Source organism: Rhizoctonia solani, chromosome 12 (genome assembly GCF_016906535.1).
Source record: "Rhizoctonia solani chromosome 12, complete sequence".
Classification (NCBI taxonomy): domain Eukaryota; kingdom Fungi; phylum Basidiomycota; class Agaricomycetes; order Cantharellales; family Ceratobasidiaceae; genus Rhizoctonia; species Rhizoctonia solani.
In genome coordinates, this window is record NC_057381.1 from 1,930,743 (window position 1) to 1,951,836 (window position 21,094).

Sequence of the window (21,094 nt, forward strand, 5' to 3'; positions counted from 1 at the left end):
TGTAATATAGCTGAACATAATTGACCATGCATATAGTCGTCGAGATCAATATACAGTTGGGTTTTAGTACTTATAAACCGTGCGGGGAGCTCAGATACCACCCCTGAAAGCTATGAACATCATTGAGGATCATCCCAACCTCGTGTATTCCATTATACTAGATGACGAAGACACTCAACCGGCTCGTCTCAGAAAAGCCATACGCGTCAGCGCGGCCTTAGCAGCTCTATACTACCTTGGTACCACAATTCGTAATAGGATCAGAAAGCCTAGCCGTTGTTATCTTACACGCCCAAACCTGCAACCAGAGCCTCGTCTGGCGCGGTGATTGCACGGGACTATTGGTGGAAGGGATCGGGCGACTTATATTTACTTTGTTCCAGCTCGATCAGGCACGCTTTGGCGTCGGCGGCCTTTGGAAGAGGTCCAGCAAGCTCCGGGCAGCCCCCCAGAGCATGTATGCGCGCATTGAGTCTCATTTATCACACTCACACATTTGCACGTAGGTATAAGATGTGGACCCTGAGCCATTTAGAACGCATTATGAAGTCTAGAAAGGGGGGTACCCCCCCCTCTCTAGATTTCAATGACAATCCTCATGATTTAGAATTTAGACTTGCAGGCCAAAGTCACTTCCGGCGGATGCAACGTAATTGGATTTGTTACCAGGGTCTCTATTTACATCCGAAGAATCTAGACCGCTCTGACTTCTAAATTTCGTTCTAGATTGCCGATTTTGCCTTACGGGTAGTCACCCAATATTGTGTTTGCAGGGCTTCGGCGAGACTGTTGATTTTGCACATTTTCCGATTGAACTGTACTGGCGGGCATATATGCTGCCGATTTATTTATATAGGGACAAATGGACAGAAGGCCCACGAAGTTAATGGCCGAGAGGTCATGCATGAGCCGATGTGGACTTTGTGAGTCGCCCGATTGTTTATAATGCGCCCTTGTTACTTATGAAGGACATAACGTATACGTAATTTGGCGACAGTACAGCATGAGTAATACAGTTTTAATATGAACCAGATGGGCCGGCTCGTTTCGATATGCATCTCGTTTCTATTGGGGGTCTGACTGCTTCGAATAAGTGCTAAAATAGATCACAGGTGGCCCTTTTATTATATCCGCCAGGTATCGGGTAGCTTTTCATAACGAGTACTGTGACACTGCTATCGTCAAATCAAATATAACTTTGGCTTGCATGCGAGTTTGATGACAAACCATGAGCGATCCAAGCTGTTATTGAATTTTTGGACACATGTCCAGACAGCAACTGAGCCTAACAACCGCAATGCGACTTTATGTTCGGGAACCTAACTCTCGTCATGATATTGTCACCAATCCCGTTATGCACCGGACGCTTAGCGTGCGCAATACCGAGACCTGCCCCGAAACGTAGTAGAACATACAGCCCCGGAGAAATCATGCTAAAACCAGCTTTTTTGAACATGACTCAATTCTTGAGTATACAAAGAGCATATATAGAATAACAACCAAAGGTTTTCATGGAAACAATGCGTAATAAATAAAATGAGTCACGCATTTATTTGCAGTAAACATTCCGCATAGATCCCAAGAGATCCAAAGAAGGATATGCATATATATACGTTTGATAGGACCAGAGCTATCGGAAGATTACGACGTACTGATTTGGGGGCGGGGGTTAAACAAGCGACGTTTATTATATGGCTCCAATAATCGTATTATATGCAACGGGATGAAAACCATACAGTACGGTCGGCAACTGCCATTCCCGTCGAATGAGGTACGCAAACGTGAGCCTGTCCAGAGAAACTACCGTCGATATATAGTAAGGCATTTATCGCTTACCACACATGCTTACTTGGATCATTTCCAAGTGAGAAAGGTCATGCATCCACGCGGTTCATGGCATGCTAAACATTCGATCGCAGTAATTAAAGCCGATAAGCAGCATCATATAGCGGGGCGACGGCATTCCTACATGGTGCGATAGCATAGCGATCATCGATGAAAACGCATATATTCATGCGCCCGCGTTCATGTAAATACACGACAGCACCACGATTGCCGAAAAAGTACACCCCGCAAACCAAGTGGTCATGCCGCATCAACTAAACACCCGGGTGTATGTGTTCAGATTCACCACCAATTGCCGATCTCCAAACAAATCCCCCTCCTCTCGCTCGAAAAAGAGGTCGACTGGCAGATGTCATCCCTCGGCTTTTGGGGTAATCACAGAACGAGGAAAAGGGCTCCAATGACGCGCGACGGAAATAACTTGTACGCCAAGAGAGGGGCAGCAGGCTTGGCATAGATGACCAATGACAGGTTCGTTTCGGGAGTTGTCAGAAGGATTGGTTATTTCCTGGATCTACATTGGGCCAAAGGGAAATGTGGAGAAACGATTCGAGGTTGGACGAAGAGCTTGTGGGTTTGCTGCCGTGGCCAAAGTGGAGTATCATGGTGAGCAAGAGTGAGGTATGAGTAGATATGAATGTGGGGAGTGTAATGACAAAGTGGGCACGTGGTCGTAGAATGCAAGGCAGTGCACGATCAGATAGCTGAAGATATGAAAAAAAATTGTCGGGCAAACGAAAAGTCCAGGTCATAGTGGAGATTTAGCACGAGGGGAGGCCTGTCGATAAGCGCAAGAAACAGAGTGAGGAAGAGAGCATATAAATAGCTTGTGTGAGTGATCGGAAGCTTAGTTTAAGCCGAAAGCTCGTCGTTGCCAGGTAACTCGATCGGCTGAGGAGAACTCTAGGAATGCGCAGTACTGAGCAGCAGAGCAAGTGGTTATATTCAGCACGGAACACAAACAGGCAGATGCCGAGAGCGTATAGCTAAAATTAGCGCAAGAGGGCCGTAATTTGGCGCGAGGGCGACTAGTGACAAGCAGAAATAGTGATAAATAGGTTAATATTCATGAGCTTTAAGCATGTATGCGAAGAAGAAAAATCACGAGAAGCATTGTAACCAGGATACCTGGAAACGACTAGCAAGAGCCTTTGTAGTTGGATAGGTGGACCGAGGGCGCCACTGGTGGGATTGACCAAGAGAACGACAAGGAACACACGCAGGTTTCAAGAATTCAAGGGGCAAGTAAATGCGATAGGATGAACATGCGATTAATTAACGGATAGAGCAAAGACAGGGCCAAAAAGGGATGTGGCAGACACAGTAGACAGGTTCGGAAGCAGGGGAAAAGACCAAGAAGCCGAGAAGTTGGCAGGCACGTGGTCAGAGTCGCCGGGCGCTTGGCATACTATTAGTGTGTTTGCGCGAACTGTCAGAGGGTGTTTATCGCCGCGTTTGCGGGGTATTTTTTGTGTTTGTTTCTTCGCGTCCATCTTGCGTTTTCGTCGACGGACCTGGACGAGGTAAGTTGGATGGGGTGATTAGAATGCAGGGATGGTTTCTTATTGATGGCAACCGGATAGAGTCACATGGCGTACTCAAAGCGGTATCAACAAGCGCCTAGTTCTCCTTATCCACACTCTCCCTCCACACCCCGCCTGGGCGTCGACCCGTTTGCTACACCCACTCCTTCCTACGACGAGCTTCCCACGCACGCAGGCAGTGCTGTTTCCCCCACTTACGCACCTGCGTACCGCGCTCCTTCCCCGACCGCAACACACCCCCTTGCCCCCGACATGGCCTACAACCAGCCCTACGACAACCGCGCCTACTCCCACGATGCCCATCCCGAGTGGGACAGTCGAAGCGCCAAGTCATATCAGACATACAACTCCCAGGCCCACCTCGACCCACACAACAACAAGCAGTATGAGATGAGCCAGTTCTCGACTGTCCCCGCCTTGCCCTACAATCCCGCACCCGGCATCGTCGACTATCCTCCTCAACAGCCAGAATATGGAGCCAATCTGCGCCCATCGGTCGGGGGCAGCCAGCACTCTAACTCGGGCTACTCCACCGCACGCGAAAAGATGATGCGTCGCAGAGTAAGTCTGTCCCTCCTCATCCGCTAATATTACTTAATCTTTGTCACAGACCGTCCGCCATGTCGAGCTCCAGCAAGGCAATCTCGTGCTCGACATGCCTGTCCCCACTGCTATTGTCCCCGAGGGATGCACCGCCGAGGAGCAGACCCACATGCGATATACCGCAGTCACTTGCGACCCTGACGAATTCTCCTCGTCCAAATACTCCCTCCGTCCTTACCTGATGGGCCGCAAAACTGAGCTCTTTATCGTCATGACCATGTACAACGAGGACGAGATTCTTTTTGTCAAAACAATGAACGCTGTCATCAAGAACGTTGCTCATCTATGCGGTCGCTCCAAGAGCAAGACTTGGGGCCCTGAAGGCTGGAAAAAGGTTTGTACATCTTCCATCTATTTTCGCACGGGCTTATCTTGGTTTGCTCCTAGGTTGTTGTCTGCATTGTTTCGGATGGGCGAAGCAAGATCAACCAACGCACGCTCAAGGTTATTCAGCTCATGGGCTGTTATCAGGACGGTATCGCCAAGGACGAAGTCGCCGGTAAAGATGTCACCGCTCATATCTTTGAATATACCTCTACCGTCGTCGTCTCGGACTCGGGTGAAGTCGCCCAGGGCGGTGTCCCCATTCAACTTTTATTCTGTCTGAAAGAGCAGAACAAGAAGAAGCTCAATTCGCATCGTTGGTTCTTTAATGCATTTGGACCGCTCATCAAACCCAATGGTGAGCCCCCCGGATAAGCCATATCGCCGTTTACTTAGTGTTTTAGTTTGTATTCTTCTTGACGTTGGCACAAAACCCACCGGAACCTCCATCTATGAGCTCTGGAAATGCTTTGATCGCCATCCGGGTGTGGGAGGCGCATGTGGAGAGTACGTACCGATATCGAAATCTGATATACCATTCTAATCTACCCCTAGGATCTGCGTCGACACGGGCCGAAACTGTTCCATCCTCCTAAAATCCCCCCTCGCTGCATCCCAGAATTTCGAGTACAAAATGTCCAACATTCTTGACAAACCCCTCGAGTCTGTATTCGGCTACATTTCCGTCTTGCCCGGTGCCTTTTCCGCCTACCGATACAAGGCACTCCTCGGCAAACCCCTCGAAATGTATTTCAAGGGTGAGACCATGCACGGTGGGGGATCAGATGGGGCGGGGCTGTTCGAGCGTAACATGTATCTTGCCGAGGATCGCATTCTGTGCTTTGAGATTGTGACAAAGAAGAAGGAAGCCTGGACGTGAGTATATTTTGGGTGTGTGACGCGTGCGCATATTGACTTTTGTCGCCAGACTCAAGTACGTCAAGAGCGCCAAGGCTTCGACTGATGTACCCACAACCGTAAGCTCATCTGTTGATCGTCCAATACAAACTCTAATTGGTGATAGATTGCCGAGTTCATCTCGCAACGCCGTCGATGGCTCAACGGGTCCTTCTTTGCCGCCCTTCACGCGACGACGTTCCAGCACCGTATCTGGACATCTGGCCAGAATTTCCTGCGAAAGATTATCCTGCAAATCGAGTTTTGGTATAATGCTGTCCAAATGATTTTTGCATGGACGAGTTTGGCCAACTTTTACCTCGCATTCTTTTTCGTGAGTGCCTAATCCGATGAATGCATGAACAGGTGCTGATAGGGTGAACGACAGCTGGTCAGCTCGGCAACTGCCAACGCTGACACCGATGCCTTCGGGTTCATTGCAGCAGGTGCCGGCTCAAAGGTTTTCGAGGTGTTCCTCAAGGTGCGTCCCCTATCTTTTGTGTTTTTGTCTTGAGGCTCGAGACTGATTTTTTCTAGATATATATCGCTCTGTTGTTCGTCGTTTTGATTTGTTCATTGGGTAATCGGCCACAGGTGCGTTTTCTACCTGCTCAGACCCAGTTCCCTTAACCAACGCTTTTGTACATAGGGTTCGAAAGCGACATATGCGGCCTGCATTATTCTTTTCGGTATCTGTAACCTTATTGCGTTATGGTGTGCTGGGTTCACGGTCTACATGGCTTTACCTCACTCGGCGTCGGAATGGGCCAACGTCCCTGCGTGAGTGGCCCGCGTTCTCTTCTGGGAGCTATGGCTAATATTCTATGAGCAGGCTATTTGAGAACAGGACTTTCCGGGATATTGTGAGCACCAGAATCTTCACTCTGAAGGTAGACTGACGCAAGTATCTCCAGGTCATATCGCTTGCAGCTACATACGGTCTTTATTTCTTTGCGTCGTTTATGCATGCAGAGCCTTACCACATGTTCACCTCATTCCTTCGTAAGTTGTCTTTGGTAAAGCTCTCCTGCACGCGCTAATTTGCCGGCCGTTAGAATACCTGTTTTGGTTGCCAAGCTGTAAGTTGTTTCTTTCGTTGCTGGCTTGTGATGTAATATTGACTATTATTCCGTAGACGTCAATATTCTGAGTAAGTAATGCACTTTGACAAAGTTGGCTATGGTACTAAAGTTTCACTGCGCACATTTAGTGATGTACGCAATGTGTAAGTCGTTCTCCATTCTCAGTAGAGCGTCTGTCTAACTTGATTTTCTAGGCAATTTGCACGATCTTGGTTGGGGAACCAAAGGTGACAATGGTTCCGTCAAGGATTTGGGTGGAGCGAAAAAGGTCAAGGGCGAAAACGGCAAGGTGATGGCAGAAGTCGACCTGCCTACCTCGAAAGAGGACGTCGATTCGCTCTGGGCTGCGAGTAGGACGGCGTTGAGGAACAAGCCTGCTGAAACCAAGGAGAAGCGTGATGCGTGAGTATTTCATCCACATCCTCGATTGATAAGATCTAATCCCGTATGGTAAAGCGCTACTAAACTTATGGATGCTGATCGCAACTCGCGTACAAACGTTGTGTTGGTGTGGATGGGTACGAACGCGTAAGTCTTGATGATCTGCATTATTTTGGTATTTTCTCATGCCCTTTTGCAGCGCGATGATCATCTTCTTCACGTCAGAATTGTTCCTCGACTTGACAAAGAAGTGGGCGGATAGCTCGACTGGAGGAGTCTTTAACCCTTATTTATCGGTTCTGTTCTACGCTTTGTAAGTGCTGATTGATTTGTTGCAAACTTGGATGTTAATTCGTCTGTTCCTCGCAGGGCCGGGTTGAGTGCTATCGTAAGTCATCATAGTCCACAGTCTTGTTCGGTCCTAACTAGTCTATCTAGCGTTTCGTTGGTTCGGCTCTCTACCTTCTTCTCCGCCTTGTCGGTCTCTAGACTCCTATCCCCACGCTCACTAGACTCGCGAGTCGGGCACTCGCTGCATATTCTTCGCTCCGTCTCCACGGCTTATTTCGGAAATTTGTTCATGCTGTACAAACTCTTTCACCCACCTCGTCTATCATTACAAGTACAGTACACTATCATTGGGATTTGGATACCCTATCGGTCGTTGAATGAATCACATATTCGGTCTTTCTGGATTTATATTGCTGCGCTTTAAATGCTAGAATCATTAGTGGCTCGATGCGATTTTCGACTAGATTATATTATGGTAGGTTTTTGCCGTTTGATGGCTTACATTATTGCTAGGCCTTGCGGCGTTTTCTGTCCCTGCTTGCATACAGGCAACAGAATGCCCTTCAGCAAACTTCATATTAATGACTTGGTTATAAGAATATACAACACAATTAATGTTAGAGCCTAGATGACAATAGCTTTACTTTATAAATCAAGCTTGCTGCCCTTCCAGAGCGTTTTCCGCCTCGTTCCCTGGCAGGAAGCAATATCCGTAGTGTTCCATAAGGTCAGCAGCTTTGCCGATATTCATAGGAAGTTCGCCCAGTGGGGGGCTTTTCAGACTTTCAAGATCATAGTCGGAAGAGACTGAGCTTTCGGTGTGAGTTGTGTAGCTGTGGCAAACAAGAGGGGCGGACGCATTCATAGGGAAGGATCTAAAAAAGGATTGAGCAAGAACTCCAAATAAGATATTCAAACCACCACACCTGAGGCTCTTGATATAATCTGATATTCTTTCGGAACTGTCAAACTGACCAAGCGCCGACAAATGATCTGAAAGTCCTACATGAACCGTTTCATTAAATACCAATCAATTCAAATGCAATTTTGAGAAAATTCACCTGTCTTTCCAGATGGCCCTCCATATCCCCCTTGAATATTCGACTCTTCTGGGGTTTCAGGGACAGTTGGTAGGTTGCTTCTGTCCCAAACATTCTTTGGCGGATTCTCCCTAAATGCTCGTAGTAGAATACCATCGGATTTGGTCAATTCGTCAGCATACTCTGATCCTAAGTGTTTAATCTGTCGGAGGACCAGGTAGAATTGGATCATTTGAAGCGGACAGTGAAACGAATATGATCCAACAAGATAAGTCTTGATCTAGAAACAAGTTAGTTCAATTAAGGTTTGTCAGTCACATTGAACCCACCATGCTGTTATGCCAGGTTGCTGAGACAACTTCGACAAAATCCGTGCCACATTGGTAGATACCAAAGACAAGCTGTTTGAGCCCAAGTATTTTCTTTTGATACAATCCTGATACCATCCCCATCATTACCTGGTTTACACCGCTTCCCTCGCGCTTGTATTCAGTTACACAATGTATCATGGCAAACGTAGCAGGAGGGATTAAGTGAACCTCTTTAATGGCAGATGTTAGCTTCCGGAACTCAAGATTCAGGTAAACACGTAGGTTTGGGATATCTAATGTATGAACCCCATCTGCAGTAGTACCGGTGACATCAAATGCTTCGGTTGCAGCTGAGGGGAGCTTGAGCGTTTGTTCAGTGCTGGGTAGTCGACTTCAGCATTACGGAGGAAATTAAGCAGTGATAACTTACTTATATGTTAATGGGTGTCCTTCTTCCATATCACAACTATAAAGCATAAGGGCATCAATCCCAATGCGGATGTCCATCTCGCTATGCTGTTTTCCCGCAGCACGTAGTCTTGCCTGATGGTTGCAAATTTGCAATATTATAGGCAATGCAGAGGGCAGATCTGGAATGTCGTTCTTGTCAAGAGAGCAGATGTCTGTCTTGATCAGTGACCTGACTCTCTCTAGTAAATTGCGATAAACTGAAGGTAAATGACTAATGCATGAGGAGGTCTGTGCACATGTGGTTCAGTAATAGTTGGTTGAAGGCCTGAGGCCTCTTACCTCGTCCCCCAGCCAGGAAGGTAAACAAACAGAGGCAGACTGAATTCTCCGGATATTTTGGAAGCAGGGGTCAGGGGGAATGACAAAACTGATGCTTGGTTCAAGTTGTAGCTTCACGATTGACGCCCACTTTTTGAAGTCCTCTGGTTTACACGCCAAGGTAGAAGCGGAGGTTATACAGCCCTTGGAAGCCTTGTTATACCCAAGGATACTTGTGGCCAAAAAGGGGCACTTACAACCGATGCTGGTCTGCTTCTGCCGCCTCTAGAGGTGCTCTTCACAGATCCAGGGGAAGTTGCGGACTCAAGGGCGTCGTTGGGGGAGCTTGTTACAGGTTGAGTTGGGGAAGAAGTGGGCGCATTTGTGATTGAACTATTGAGTGGCATGGTTGAATTGTGTAAAATAATTCAAGCAATAGGATTGGCTTGAGTTTAAACATGTGATCGTACAGGAGCCGTGGTCCAAGAATATTTCAGACTGACACAAACGCCAAAATCACGTGAAATAGCTTTTAAATGCACTCTAATCGCTTTCTACAAAAACCACTTGACCAGAATGGCCGGGGTTCCGGAGCGCTCTGGAGAACTATATATGCGCTGCGTAGCCTTGGTCCCTTAGGGGGATCATACATGCGCTCCCTGGTGCTCCCAAGTCCCATATACATGCTCGCGAGTGCTCCAAAGCGCCATATGCGTGCTCCAGGGTGCTCCCAATAGCCATATGACAGCCCTTGGGCCTTGTATAGTACTCTTGTGTACTGAATACTCCACAGGAACCCGAAACTCGATTGCCAAAATTTATTGTAGCTTTGAAGTTTATTCGCATCACATGCATTGGTAACATTATAGCTTAGGGTATCCATTTGTAACTTTATGTTTACAACAGCAATATATGGGACTGTAATTAGCACGAAACATCAACCCTTCAGTGACCTGGAAAAGAGGTTACGCTCAAAGATATATTTAAAAGTCAGCTCTATGATTATGCGCGACTCAATAGGATACCCTAAGTGCTATTAGAGCTGAGTAATTGGCAGCGAGAATTTCGAGATCATCGTCGGAATCGTCCAAACTAGCAAGAGAGGGCGAGCACGTTTCCATTGCTTGAAAACAATGTATACACACGTAAATACACTCGTCATGAAGTTCTAATGCCGAGAACCACAACACAAAAGAGTCGCTTGATCGTCATCATACCCAAAGGAAGCTAAACGGTTGATTGAAGCCAGATGCCCGAGCAACCTCCTTCAAATCTGCCCCTCCGTTGATGCGCTCGTAAACAACCACGAGCCCATTGTATTGCCCGCCAGTGACCAGATAAGTACCATCAGGGCTCAATGCGGCTCCGCGCATGCTACTAAGTCCAGTCCGGAACTGCTTGACGATTCTAAGACCGTTGTTCGCGGGGTCAATGATAGTAATGGCATCGCTCGAGTCTCCGCGATTGGTGGCATACAAGTATTGTTTCGGGAAAGCACTTGTGACGGGTGAGAGGATTAGTTCGGCAGCAGTATGTGCGCTAGGGTTGTTAGAGTCGGTTGGTAGGATAGAGATATTGGCGATAATGGGGGCCTGGGAATTCGATCCAAGAGCAGGGATAGTTTGTTGGATAACTGTATTGGAAAGTTCGTGGATTGTGTATAGTGTATTACCTGGCTCCGTACAAGATTAATCAAATAGCACAAGATAGGTAGATGTTACCATTGACTTACCGTCGATGACACCGTGACGGGGCCCGCTTCCCAAAGGTTGCTGGATGTATCCGCTATTCTGCAAGGCGCCCGAACTGGACTTTGTCAGTCTCCATATTTTGTCTGAACCCTGCCGCAAACAAACACCATTCGATTTTAGCGAATATTAAAGGTGAGCTATGGGCTACTTACAAGATCTGGGACCAGATACTCGTTGCCATATTGAATGATCGCGTGGGGGTGAGAACTGGTCTGACGACTGGGATTGGGACCGGAGCCAGTGAATTTGATAATCGGATACGCAGTTCCGAAGCGGCTTTTGTCGCCGGTGAGAGGTACGTTTAGGCCGGTTCCGCTGTTGTACTTTTGAGAGCAGTGAGTATACGTTTCGTATGGTAAAACATTCCGCTCACATTCATGACTACAATCTCATTTCCATCCTTGGACACAATCATGTGAGCAGGGCTATCTCCTCCTGTGGAAACGGATGCGATCTATTCTGGTCATAAGTAGTGCTCATATAATGAAAAACAAAAGTAAGAACCTTCGTCAACTGCCCTTGCGAGCCAACCAAAAATGACTGCACTCCTCCAAAATACGAGTCCTGAGTGGCAAAAATGACACTTTTGTTTGTCGGATGGGCAGTGATCCAACTTGGATTCGTAGTTGAGATGGTTGAGACAGTGGGCAGGTTTGTGTTGCCAGACGTAAACGACAAAGTCGTCAAGGCTGACGTATAGCCACCTACGAGAATCTTGTACGAGACCATGAAGACGAATGCAGCGAAGGTGTATTCAGCGGGGCATCTAGCGACTGGTGTTGACCAACCACAATGCTTATATACCGAAATGAAGTCTATTCCGGACTCGCCTAGTTGATCTTCCTTCCGTGAGTATATCTCGCGTATCGGTTTTTCGCCTCGTCACCTGGATACTTGTGTTGATCATGAAACCAAAGCTTTGCCGAGGCAAGAGGGAATCCATGTGAGACGTAAACTCCCGAGGTTCTAACTAATAAAATACGAGGGTTAAGTTTCACCCGACCAGTCCAACCCAGGCCTGACAGACTTACCTGAAGAATTCGAAGTCCCCATGTGTAATCCTTTCAATTGGCGAAATAGACAAGAAGAAATATACCATTCGATATGATAAACATCGTTCCTCTACTTACGATATCTCTGTATGAGTCATGATCAGCAGGAATTATTACACTTGGACTCACTCGAAATGTGACCTTGACAATAAGGGTGCGGTGGTAGTTCTCAATCCAGTCCTCACGCAAATAATTGCACACACGCCACCCAAGGACCAACGCCAAGCACGAGTACGGTATATATAAATTACATCCATAATCATGACGTTTGATCACACACATGTTTCATCATGTGAATCTACGCTGCAAGCCCGGTACAATATCGTCTCCATGCTCTTGCTCTGGTTAAACCTGCCGTAAACAATAACTGGATGATCCATGGCGACCGTACACTTATGATAGGTTCTTTGTCTTGGCATGACTACAATATTCCGCATCAATATCGAGTACCTGACTAGTGGATCACTCACTCACAGTCATCTCATGTTTATTTTTCCGTTCGCTTTAGCCGATCAATGATCTTGTCCTTGGCACCGGTCTTCTTGCGCTTGGAGACAAGTCGCCGAATTTCCATCCCCCAGAGTCGCTGACCCCAACTTCTTCATAGAGCTTGCTGTAATCCGAAGCCACTTTTGGCAACTAACGTGCAAATTGCTTTAGCCTAGAACTCTCACACCTTCAAGCCTATGCTCATTTAGTCGGCGCCACGAGTGGATCCATCGGCAGAATCCAAAGGTTAGAACTGGGAAGCTTGACCAGATGATCGTTTGCCCAGCCTCCGCACTCAAGTTTAACGACGGTACCATTTCGGTTATACTAGTGGCGGAGGTGTATCCAAATGGAGTTGTAGTTGCGGGTGTATGTTGGATCTTGGCTTTTGCATCTCACGGAAGTTATAAAGTAGTGGTGAACCACGCCCCATTTCAGAGGCAGTCTTTCGATTATCAGACTCAATTGAACTCAAGCATCATGGTAATCGGCGTTCTGGTTTCCTCACTTCTTTTTGCGGGGATCGGTTAGTTCTGTTTGGTCTCACTATATTATAAATCTACTCAACGTTACTTTCAGCTTCTTCTCAGCAGACAACATATGACTATATTGTAGTAGGGTCTGGACCCTCGGGGATCGTTATGGCAGACCGCCTATCAGAGGCAGGAAAGTCGGTACTCTTAATTGAGCGGTCAGTCTAATCTTCATTCTCCTAAAACTACTCTTGTTGACGGAATTTATCAGTGGCGGACCAAGCACAGCTCTAACAGGGGGGACTGATACTCCACCATGGTCCACCAGAACCAATGTAAGTGAAAAACTAAGACGTTGTGTGAACTTTGCTCATTATATGCGACCAGCTCACTCGCTTTGATATTCCTGGAATGTTTGACACCATGTTCTCAGGTTCGAATCAATATTGGTGGTGCAAAGGCGAGTAATCTTTCTCATTGTCCCTGCTCATTCTAATAGGCTTATAGATGTCTCACCACTCGCTGGATGTCTCGTTGGAGGAGGCGCCGCAATCAACGGAATGTACGTTTTTATTAGCCTGCTAATTAAAAATTAACATAACACGGGGTAAACAGGCAGTATTGGTATCCTCCTGATGCCGAGTATTCTACATCGAACGGATGGCCAAGTGGCTGGCAATCAGTCTCTACCTACGTCGACAAACTTAAGGCTCGTCTTCCGTCTACGGATATACCATCTAAAGATGGAAAACGCTACCTAACTCAAATCCATGATGTCATCAAGTCCCTCCTCGACAAGCAAGGTTATAGCGAGCTTACAGTCAACAATAGCCCAAATACTAAAGATAAAATTTATGGCTTTACCGCCTTCCCAGTAAGACTTTCATTTTTATCACAGGTCCATAACCTCACGAACTCTTTAGACCCAAGGTGGAAAACGGACTGGTCCGATGGATACCTACCTGAAGACGGCTCGGGCTAGGTCTAACTTCAAGCTCGTAACAAACACCAATGTCCTCGCAGTCGTGCGTAACGGTGCACAGATCACGGGTGTTCGGACTGACAACAGTGCGCGTAAGTGCGGACAAGGCTCATCAAACTGTCTTTGACATGATCTTCTATACAGTTGGAACCAACGGCATTGTATCTTTGACGTCCAAGGGTCGTGTCGTTCTATCGGCCGGAGTGTTTGGTACTGCTAAAATACTTTTTCAGTCTGGTAATAGTTTTTTTTTTTCGTTTTTTTTCAAGCCGGGCCTAACAGACGCACAGGAATTGGGCCTTCGGATATGTTGTCAATTACAGCATCAAACCCAACGAGCTCACAGTACATGCCTCCGTCGTCACAGTATATCAACCTACCTGTAGGCATGAACGCCAAAGACAGCCCATCTATAACCCTCACCTTCGCACATTCGAGTGTTCCCAACTACAGCTGGGGATCAGTCTGGTCCAATCCTCCCTCGGCTGATGCAAGTCAATATGCTAGCCAACAAGCGGGTATTCTTGCAGGTAACTCGTACGACGTCAGCTTTTGGCGCCCGTACACCGGATCCGACGGTATCAAGCGCTATGTACAGGGCTCCGCCCACGGTGGAGGCTTTGGGTTCGCTTCGGGTCTGTTCACCGTCTACATGTATATCACCCAGGGTCTTACCTCAACTGGTCGCATCGGTAAGCGAGAACCTTACCGCCAAGACCTGCTCTCACTGCTATCCGTTTAGGGATCGATTCGTCTCTGCGCGGTGTGGTCCTTAAAAATCCTTGGCTTGCCGACCAGGCAGAAAAGACAGTGATGACGAATGCAGTGACAGACGTGCTATCAACGTACCAGCAGGTTTCAGGTCTTCAGTTAATTTCACCTAGCAGCGGCACGCTGGTTTCTACGCACGTGTCTAATACAGTGGGAGGTTCTAATCACTGGACCAGCACGACTCGAATTGGTACCAGCTCGTCGACCTCGGTTGTGGACTCAAACACGAAAGTCTGGAATACTAGTAAGCTCGCCGTTAAAAACGAGTCGAGACGATTCTGAAATCCAGCCTATAGATAACCTGTTCATTGTTGATGCGGGTATACATCCTGGCATGCCCATGAGTAATCCCTTTGGGTCGTTTATGGTGATGGCAGAGCTTGCGGCAGCCAAGATTCTCGGATTGGCTGGCGGTCCATGAGTTTAAACAATATAGCTAGTTTACACGTTTCTAAGCCGTAGATTAAACATAACTCAAACTCCAACGTTTTATGGTGCCAGAGGGGCTTAATTAATATTCACAAAGCGATGTGTGTATGCACGAATAGTAACATAAAAGGTAGGCCTCTGCAGCTGGTGCCTGTGAAGAATCAAACACAAAACGACCTGTCGCAAAGGAAAGAGGCAAACACGTTGCCCACCATGGTCCGAAATTCTTAAGATCCACCTTCCTCCTGAATTCCTCACGCTCTGGGGCACTTCACCGTAAACCCCAAAAGTGCGGAAAATCTGACTCTAGCGGTCGGATTTTTCCAGAATCCGCACCTAACGGTTGGACGGTTAGAGAGACCAAAATGCGGATTTAAAATTCCGCATCTTTTAGACTGTTGGTTTTAAAGTTTTGCACGTTACTGACTGTTGGATTTTTGGTTGGTGGTTGGATTCCAATGGTATGGGTGGGTGCGCAAGGGTTAGATTTTGGAGTAACTGTTGGATTTCTGAGCAACTGGTGTAAGGTCTCTACTTATTGGATGTATATATGTGACTTAGTCGGCGACGGCGTCGCCTAGATAACAAGTCATAACACACACTCGATATTGATGATAAGAGTAAAGACAGGGGAGTGGGTAGAAGTCCCGGGACCTTATAAGGTGCCCAGGTCAATACATGCGTAAACAGAAGAAACCAAATGAACGTATATAGTTAGTAATCAGTCTGAACAGAGCACCGGGTACAAGTGTAATGCTAAGAGGGATAACAATATATTGTAAGGGTAACGCATACACCCAAGCTAGACCTACAGTGATCGCGTAACCCTTACACTTGCCCTCCAGACGGTTGCGGCCGTCTCAGTCACTTTTCTCCATCTCCTCCGATGCCCTTCCCTTCCCCTTTCCTTTTGACTCAATCAGTCCTTCTACGTTGTAGTAGGGGAGGCACGGGGGTATGCCCCTGACCGCGTGTACTGCATGTATATAACACGTGCCCGTATATGCGGATATACATCTCTTTCCACCACCTCGTACACCCGTCTCCAACGGTGTGCCTCGCTCAAGAGCATGTCCCTATTTTATCGTTCTAAGCATTGTCTACTCAATCCATATCCCTATCGCTACTCGTGTAGTTTTGTATTCCTTCGTTCCCAATTGTTCTGAAGATGTGTTTGACTGCGTGTATGGAAAATCGAGGCTGTTTGTTGCCCTCTTGTGGCCATTAACATTGTGTTCTTTGTACTATAACTTGTTGGCACTCGATCGATGGATTGTTCAGGTTGATTCTACGTACTAAGAGAGTATTGGCGTGCACAAATGAGCATGCGTTGTCGCAAATCGTTTCAAGCGAGGCGATTAAAAGGCCAAGATATCTATATGTGCTTCAGTTTGCCTGTTTCAAGCGCGATGTAACGTAATCAAAGCCGCACCAGTACTTTTCATACAGTGCAGTCGATAACCATAAACGAAATGGTTTCCCAAAACCATAGAATTCTCAGCCAAGGTCCGGTCAAGCCGTGTCATTGGACCGTGAGGTGCCAGTCCGTGCGAGCGCTAAAGGCTGTTTCGTGATTAGTCAAGGCTAAGATGTTTACCAGCCTGAGAGGCAATGAAAGCCAGGCTATCTTGGTTAGTTAAGTTGCTAAGCAACAGGCAAGCCAGTGAACTTGTATATCTTAAGCGCTTAAGCTTATTCGCCGAGCAGCTGAGATGGGAAGCCTTTGCTTCAGTCGTATTTTTGTCGAAAATACCCCACGATGCTGCGTCGAGGTGATGGTAGAGACCTTGGGCCAAGGTTAATTTGATTGGCTGTGCGCATACACGGCGGCAAGCGCGCAGAAATGGTCGACAAACACCCAGCCGAGAAGTTGTTCTAATAAAAGGCTCAAATATGTGCTTGATATATCACTGAGAGCCGCTTCACCTATATTGGCTAGAAAACACATAGTGTTTGCGGTGGGCAAGACATTGTCAACATGAGCAAGGCTGCGGTTCAATGCGAAATTTAAGGAATGATTGTGCACCCGCTAAAACACGAGATCCATCTGATGTTTTTGTTCAAAAGCATAGCATACGAACTGCGTGATCATGAAACTTATATCATTAAAGTTACAGAAACTCTGTTCTAGGAAAGAGTATGCGATACTAAATTTGGCTTCAGCCGCGCTTGCGATTCGGCCTATGCTTGGGTAAGATGGGCGCCGACCTAGGCCTCTATTGAGAAGCGGGGTTGACAAGCGTGAATGAGCCATCTTCATGTTCATCCACAAGGTCGGAGACTTTTGAGAATTTTACCATCAGCTCATGTAGAAGTAGTGGAGACCATTCTTACAGTGAACTGAAACGTTCTTGACAATTTGTAGAACGTTTTTGACATATTTCCCTTTTTTCAAGACTTGAAACAATTTCTCCATGCTCTCGGAATCATTCCCAAGTTTTCGACAGCACATATCTGGATCAAAGAGTTAGAGCCATTTTTACGTGAAGAAGGTCAAAATCTTTACAGTCTTTAGTCACTGTTGCCAAAGTGATAGATGCCTCGTTCGCAAGTTGTTGCTTTACTGAATCATCCTCCGCCATATAATCGCGCATTATTCTCACTAGATCTGGGATTATTTCGGTGTCGGCAACACTTTGTCCGCAATAGACTATTAAAGGGTTGATAAGTAAACTAGGGGCGAATAACTTGGAAACCTGAAAGGCTTACGGTCCTGCATTAGTAACGCTGTGGTACGCATGGCTTGGAGAGATAGCTCGGGGTGCTTATCTTTGGCGCATATCAGTGGCCGAATGTAAACCGTGATACCCTCACAACGGAAGGCCTCCCTTGGGGCATCTGTATAGATGTAAATTCTTGGATGATGTCGCGTTGCTCGAGATAAAATGCTTTGCTTACAGTTACCAAGTCGGAAGAGAGACGATATCACATTCAAAGCGCCCTCCGCAAGAACTGGTTGAGCATTTTTGTGAGAAGACAGGGCAAAGCCCCTTTGAAGTCAGAACGCACCCGTTTTCTCCTTCTCCCAAGGTGCTGCACTTTCGATTCGCGCACCAAAGCCCCCAGTCAATTGGTCAAACATTGCGGCGATTCCATAGGCAATTGTTTCACTAGCATCATGTATGATTTGAGTGAATGCTGAAGTTTTTGTTGTGTGTCAAAAAACGGGTTGCAGGAAATGTGGGAAGCGTACTCCTTGTTTCCGTAACATCTGACAAGATGTTGGTAACCTCGCGTGCCAAAGCCATTGAGCGAGCCTCCTTTGGTATCCGGTCCCAATTCCATTGGGCTGGTCCATTAAATCAGTAAATGAATAACCAATTAGAGATGTACATACCATCAACAGAGTTGGGCTCATCCACATCTTTTGATGAAAGTCCAAGCCAGCCTTTGATACGAGCCCAGGTAGTTGGCTTGGATGGATTGGCTAAAATAGCGCTTGGTGAGGCCATAGTAGATCAAGATGAACGGACATACAATTGATGTTATCTTCAGCCCAGCTTTTGAGCAACAGGATAGTGCGAGGTAAGATCATGTCCCGCAACCGGTCGACTTCAATAGCACCTCCTTTACCAAAGCCAACGATTGCACGGGCTATCTTTGCGGTGTCTTGTTGATCTGGATATGTTTTGAACAGTCTATCAAGGAACTGCGGTCCTCCGTACGCCCATATAGCATCAGGTTTACCAGGATCTAGCGGATTCCGCTCAGCCTCACAGAAGCTTACTAACATTGAGGGGGAAAAAAAACTACGACTTACTATCCACGAGAACATGCTTTTGCAGCCTCTCAAACCAAACTTCGTCAGCATGTCCGCATTCATCTTTCAGTATGTCCACCATGCGCGTGAATTGATAATTGTCCATGCATGCTGGTTTTCTTTCCGTCTGGTAGCCCATAGGCAGCTTTCCCCACTCAATTGTCTTCTGGATACCTTTCTTTTTTTCCTCTTCTGTTAGTTGTCCATCCAGGAGTACTGCTTTAGGGCTGTATGTTTTGTTTGCCGTGTTTGGTTTATTTTCACCTTGGTTGAGACTTGCTTTGACCGTCCAGTGAATTGATTGGTAGGGAAGCACCTCCCGAGCCCTCTTATTGTGAAACCACCTTGAGATATATCAACGCATGATAAAATCAATATACATAGCATCAAAGCATTAGACTTACCACCTCGATCTAGTTTCACCATTGGAAAGATGCTCTTTCCAGCATAAGAATGGCGCATACTCAAGAATCATATAAAAGAATCCCATCAAAGAGGAGACTCCCATGGACTCAGTCACCTCGGCGTGAGGAATACCGATCTTGACATCATGGAGTCGTACGGATAGACCTTTTTCGTGGGCTTCTTCCATCATCCATTTGAGTGGTTCTCCTCCACGATCCAAAGTAGGGTTTGCCTTATTTCCTCCGCCACTAGCCACGGACAGTTCAGAAGGAAGATAACCAGATAAAAAAATATACCTACATGTCCGAATGTGTTCCTGCAAACCATACATACTCCTGTGAGTGCTCGGCTATACAGAACTCCTCAACGTGTTCGGGGAGAAACTTGACTCGACATTCATCGAGTGCCAAGGCATGACGGAAGTGGGTAATATGTTCGACCTGGTCGGAGAAAGGAAACGGCTTCCTGGGAAGGATTCCGACAGATGCAACGGTGTCCCTAGAGTCCGACTGGTCAGATACCATTGTGAGGACATAATGAAGAATCTGATCCATACCAAACTCCGACGAAATGCAAATCTACCGTTTTACGACAAAAAGCCTCTTTAAACTTGTTCTTTACAGAGTCTCGCTCATCACCAGAATATATTGCCCAGGCACTATAATCATGTCGGATTCAGTCCAGAAGGTATATGTGAGAGGCTGCGCACAATGGGATTTGTTCTTGATTTCCGGGATAAATGAGCCCGACCTGATAGAATTGAATAAGTAATATTAACAAATTTATAGGAATGGTTGAATGTACCGTGTGGATCATCCCCGCAAGTGTTCGAACTTGATATGCGCCTCGCGAGAAGCCTAGAAACAAAGTGAGTGAAACTCAAAACAAAAAGAGCTAGCTCCTCATACCAAACAAGAATATCTGATCTCCCGGCTGGTAGTGATCAGACAACCAACGATAGGCCCCAATAATAACCTGGTCGAAATTCCTGCAAACACGTTCAATCTTATTCAAATCTATAAATATGCAAAAGTCTTACCAGGCAATCATCAAGTCAATAATGCCTGCAAGCTGTTGCTTCAGGTACGCAAAAGACCACCAGAAGGGACGGGCATATGTCCCAACACCGCTGTTGTAGTAGGTAAGCTGTGTCGAGTCTTTGGTTATACGGCTATAGAGCTCGACCACGTTGGTGTTCTAGTAGCACGAAATCAACATCGTGCATAATAGACAATGAGACGAATAACCTTCTCCGAAAACTGATTGGAAGTGCCATCAATGCACACAATCAACTTTCGCGGTTTTGGTTTGAGGCCTGGGTCTCGTGTAGATTCAACCGGTTGGCTCATATCCAGGTCTAAGACAGGTCGATATAGGTGTGGGAATGGGTAGCAAAAAGGCCCTCTGTCTTGAGTGTATCTTGGGGGAATGATGCTGGTAATGTTATAAGGCGAATTGACTTTATATCATTACAAGCCGAGGGGAACAGCCTCGCGGCCTGCGATTCAATACCTCCATTTATCCCCGGCTCAAGAAATAGCGGTCTGCTGTCAGGATCGGCCAGGCACATTTGACGGGGAAGGGAACCAGACATGATGGAATCGTCGAAAACAAAGGATCAATGATTGCCAATAGCACGCACACAGTAGCCGGGGCGGTTAATGATCGCCCGTGCGCGTGACTGATCCTACCCTTGGGGCGGCCGGCTGTGGATGGCCTGGGCGGCTTGATCGAACGCAACGTTGAAAGCCGATTACCGCTGTCTCATACAGTGAGGTGCTTTGGCTGATAAGGAGTTATGGACCCGGCTCGTGTTGTGGATCAACAAAATCGCCTTATTGGACTTGACATTGATGACGGGTTCTTGGCACTACGGCGGAATGCATATACATATATTTTACTACTTCTTTCATTCGGTCTTGCCCATGCATGCGT

General features: G+C 46.8%; 5 protein-coding genes across 5 annotated transcripts; 2 read left to right on the forward strand and 3 right to left on the reverse strand.

Annotated features, from left to right (window-relative positions):
- Positions 1–3,434: 3,434 nt before the first annotated feature.
- Positions 3,435–7,165, forward strand: RhiXN_11840 (chitin synthase; the record flags this gene model as incomplete). The annotated part of the gene is made up of 20 exons (XM_043331655.1): positions 3,435–3,950; positions 4,000–4,326; positions 4,380–4,674; positions 4,721–4,823; positions 4,872–5,192; positions 5,245–5,293; positions 5,341–5,547; positions 5,602–5,694; positions 5,751–5,807; positions 5,863–5,993; positions 6,046–6,076; positions 6,128–6,215; positions 6,269–6,292; positions 6,349–6,363; positions 6,424–6,438; positions 6,490–6,697; positions 6,752–6,823; positions 6,876–6,989; positions 7,046–7,064; positions 7,115–7,165. 20 exons carry the CDS (start codon positions 3,435–3,437, stop codon positions 7,163–7,165), a joined length of 2,736 nt encoding a protein of 911 aa, XP_043185165.1.
- A 454-nt stretch (positions 7,166–7,619) lies between these two features.
- On the reverse strand, positions 7,620–9,454 carry RhiXN_11841 (lactonase, 7-bladed beta-propeller; the record flags this gene model as incomplete). Its single annotated transcript, XM_043331656.1, has 8 exons — positions 7,620–7,842; positions 7,894–7,969; positions 8,029–8,287; positions 8,337–8,408; positions 8,466–8,697; positions 8,749–9,017; positions 9,069–9,260; positions 9,305–9,454. 8 exons carry the CDS (start codon positions 9,452–9,454, stop codon positions 7,620–7,622), a joined length of 1,473 nt encoding a protein of 490 aa, XP_043185166.1.
- An 804-nt stretch (positions 9,455–10,258) lies between these two features.
- RhiXN_11842 (lactonase, 7-bladed beta-propeller) lies at positions 10,259–11,851 on the reverse strand (the record flags this gene model as incomplete). Its single annotated transcript, XM_043331657.1, has 7 exons — positions 10,259–10,719; positions 10,780–10,888; positions 10,951–11,121; positions 11,172–11,252; positions 11,303–11,628; positions 11,685–11,768; positions 11,830–11,851. 7 exons carry the CDS (start codon positions 11,849–11,851, stop codon positions 10,259–10,261), a joined length of 1,254 nt encoding a protein of 417 aa, XP_043185167.1.
- A 968-nt stretch (positions 11,852–12,819) lies between these two features.
- RhiXN_11843 (GMC oxidoreductase) lies at positions 12,820–14,986 on the forward strand (the record flags this gene model as incomplete). Its single annotated transcript, XM_043331658.1, has 11 exons — positions 12,820–12,865; positions 12,919–13,030; positions 13,084–13,147; positions 13,200–13,245; positions 13,320–13,374; positions 13,428–13,686; positions 13,736–13,886; positions 13,939–14,031; positions 14,085–14,486; positions 14,537–14,809; positions 14,862–14,986. The coding sequence occupies 11 exons, from the start codon at positions 12,820–12,822 to the stop codon at positions 14,984–14,986; spliced, it is 1,626 nt and encodes a 541-aa protein (XP_043185168.1).
- A 2,224-nt stretch (positions 14,987–17,210) lies between these two features.
- Positions 17,211–20,753, reverse strand: RhiXN_11844 (uncharacterized protein; the record flags this gene model as incomplete). Its single annotated transcript, XM_043331659.1, has 19 exons — positions 17,211–17,275; positions 17,329–17,448; positions 17,501–17,644; positions 17,704–17,832; positions 17,893–17,946; positions 18,004–18,132; positions 18,188–18,283; positions 18,332–18,421; positions 18,472–18,687; positions 18,755–19,098; positions 19,159–19,407; positions 19,460–19,657; positions 19,716–19,817; positions 19,869–19,909; positions 19,964–20,016; positions 20,068–20,147; positions 20,199–20,356; positions 20,407–20,516; positions 20,633–20,753. 19 exons carry the CDS (start codon positions 20,751–20,753, stop codon positions 17,211–17,213), a joined length of 2,499 nt encoding a protein of 832 aa, XP_043185169.1.
- Positions 20,754–21,094: the final 341 nt, after the last annotated feature.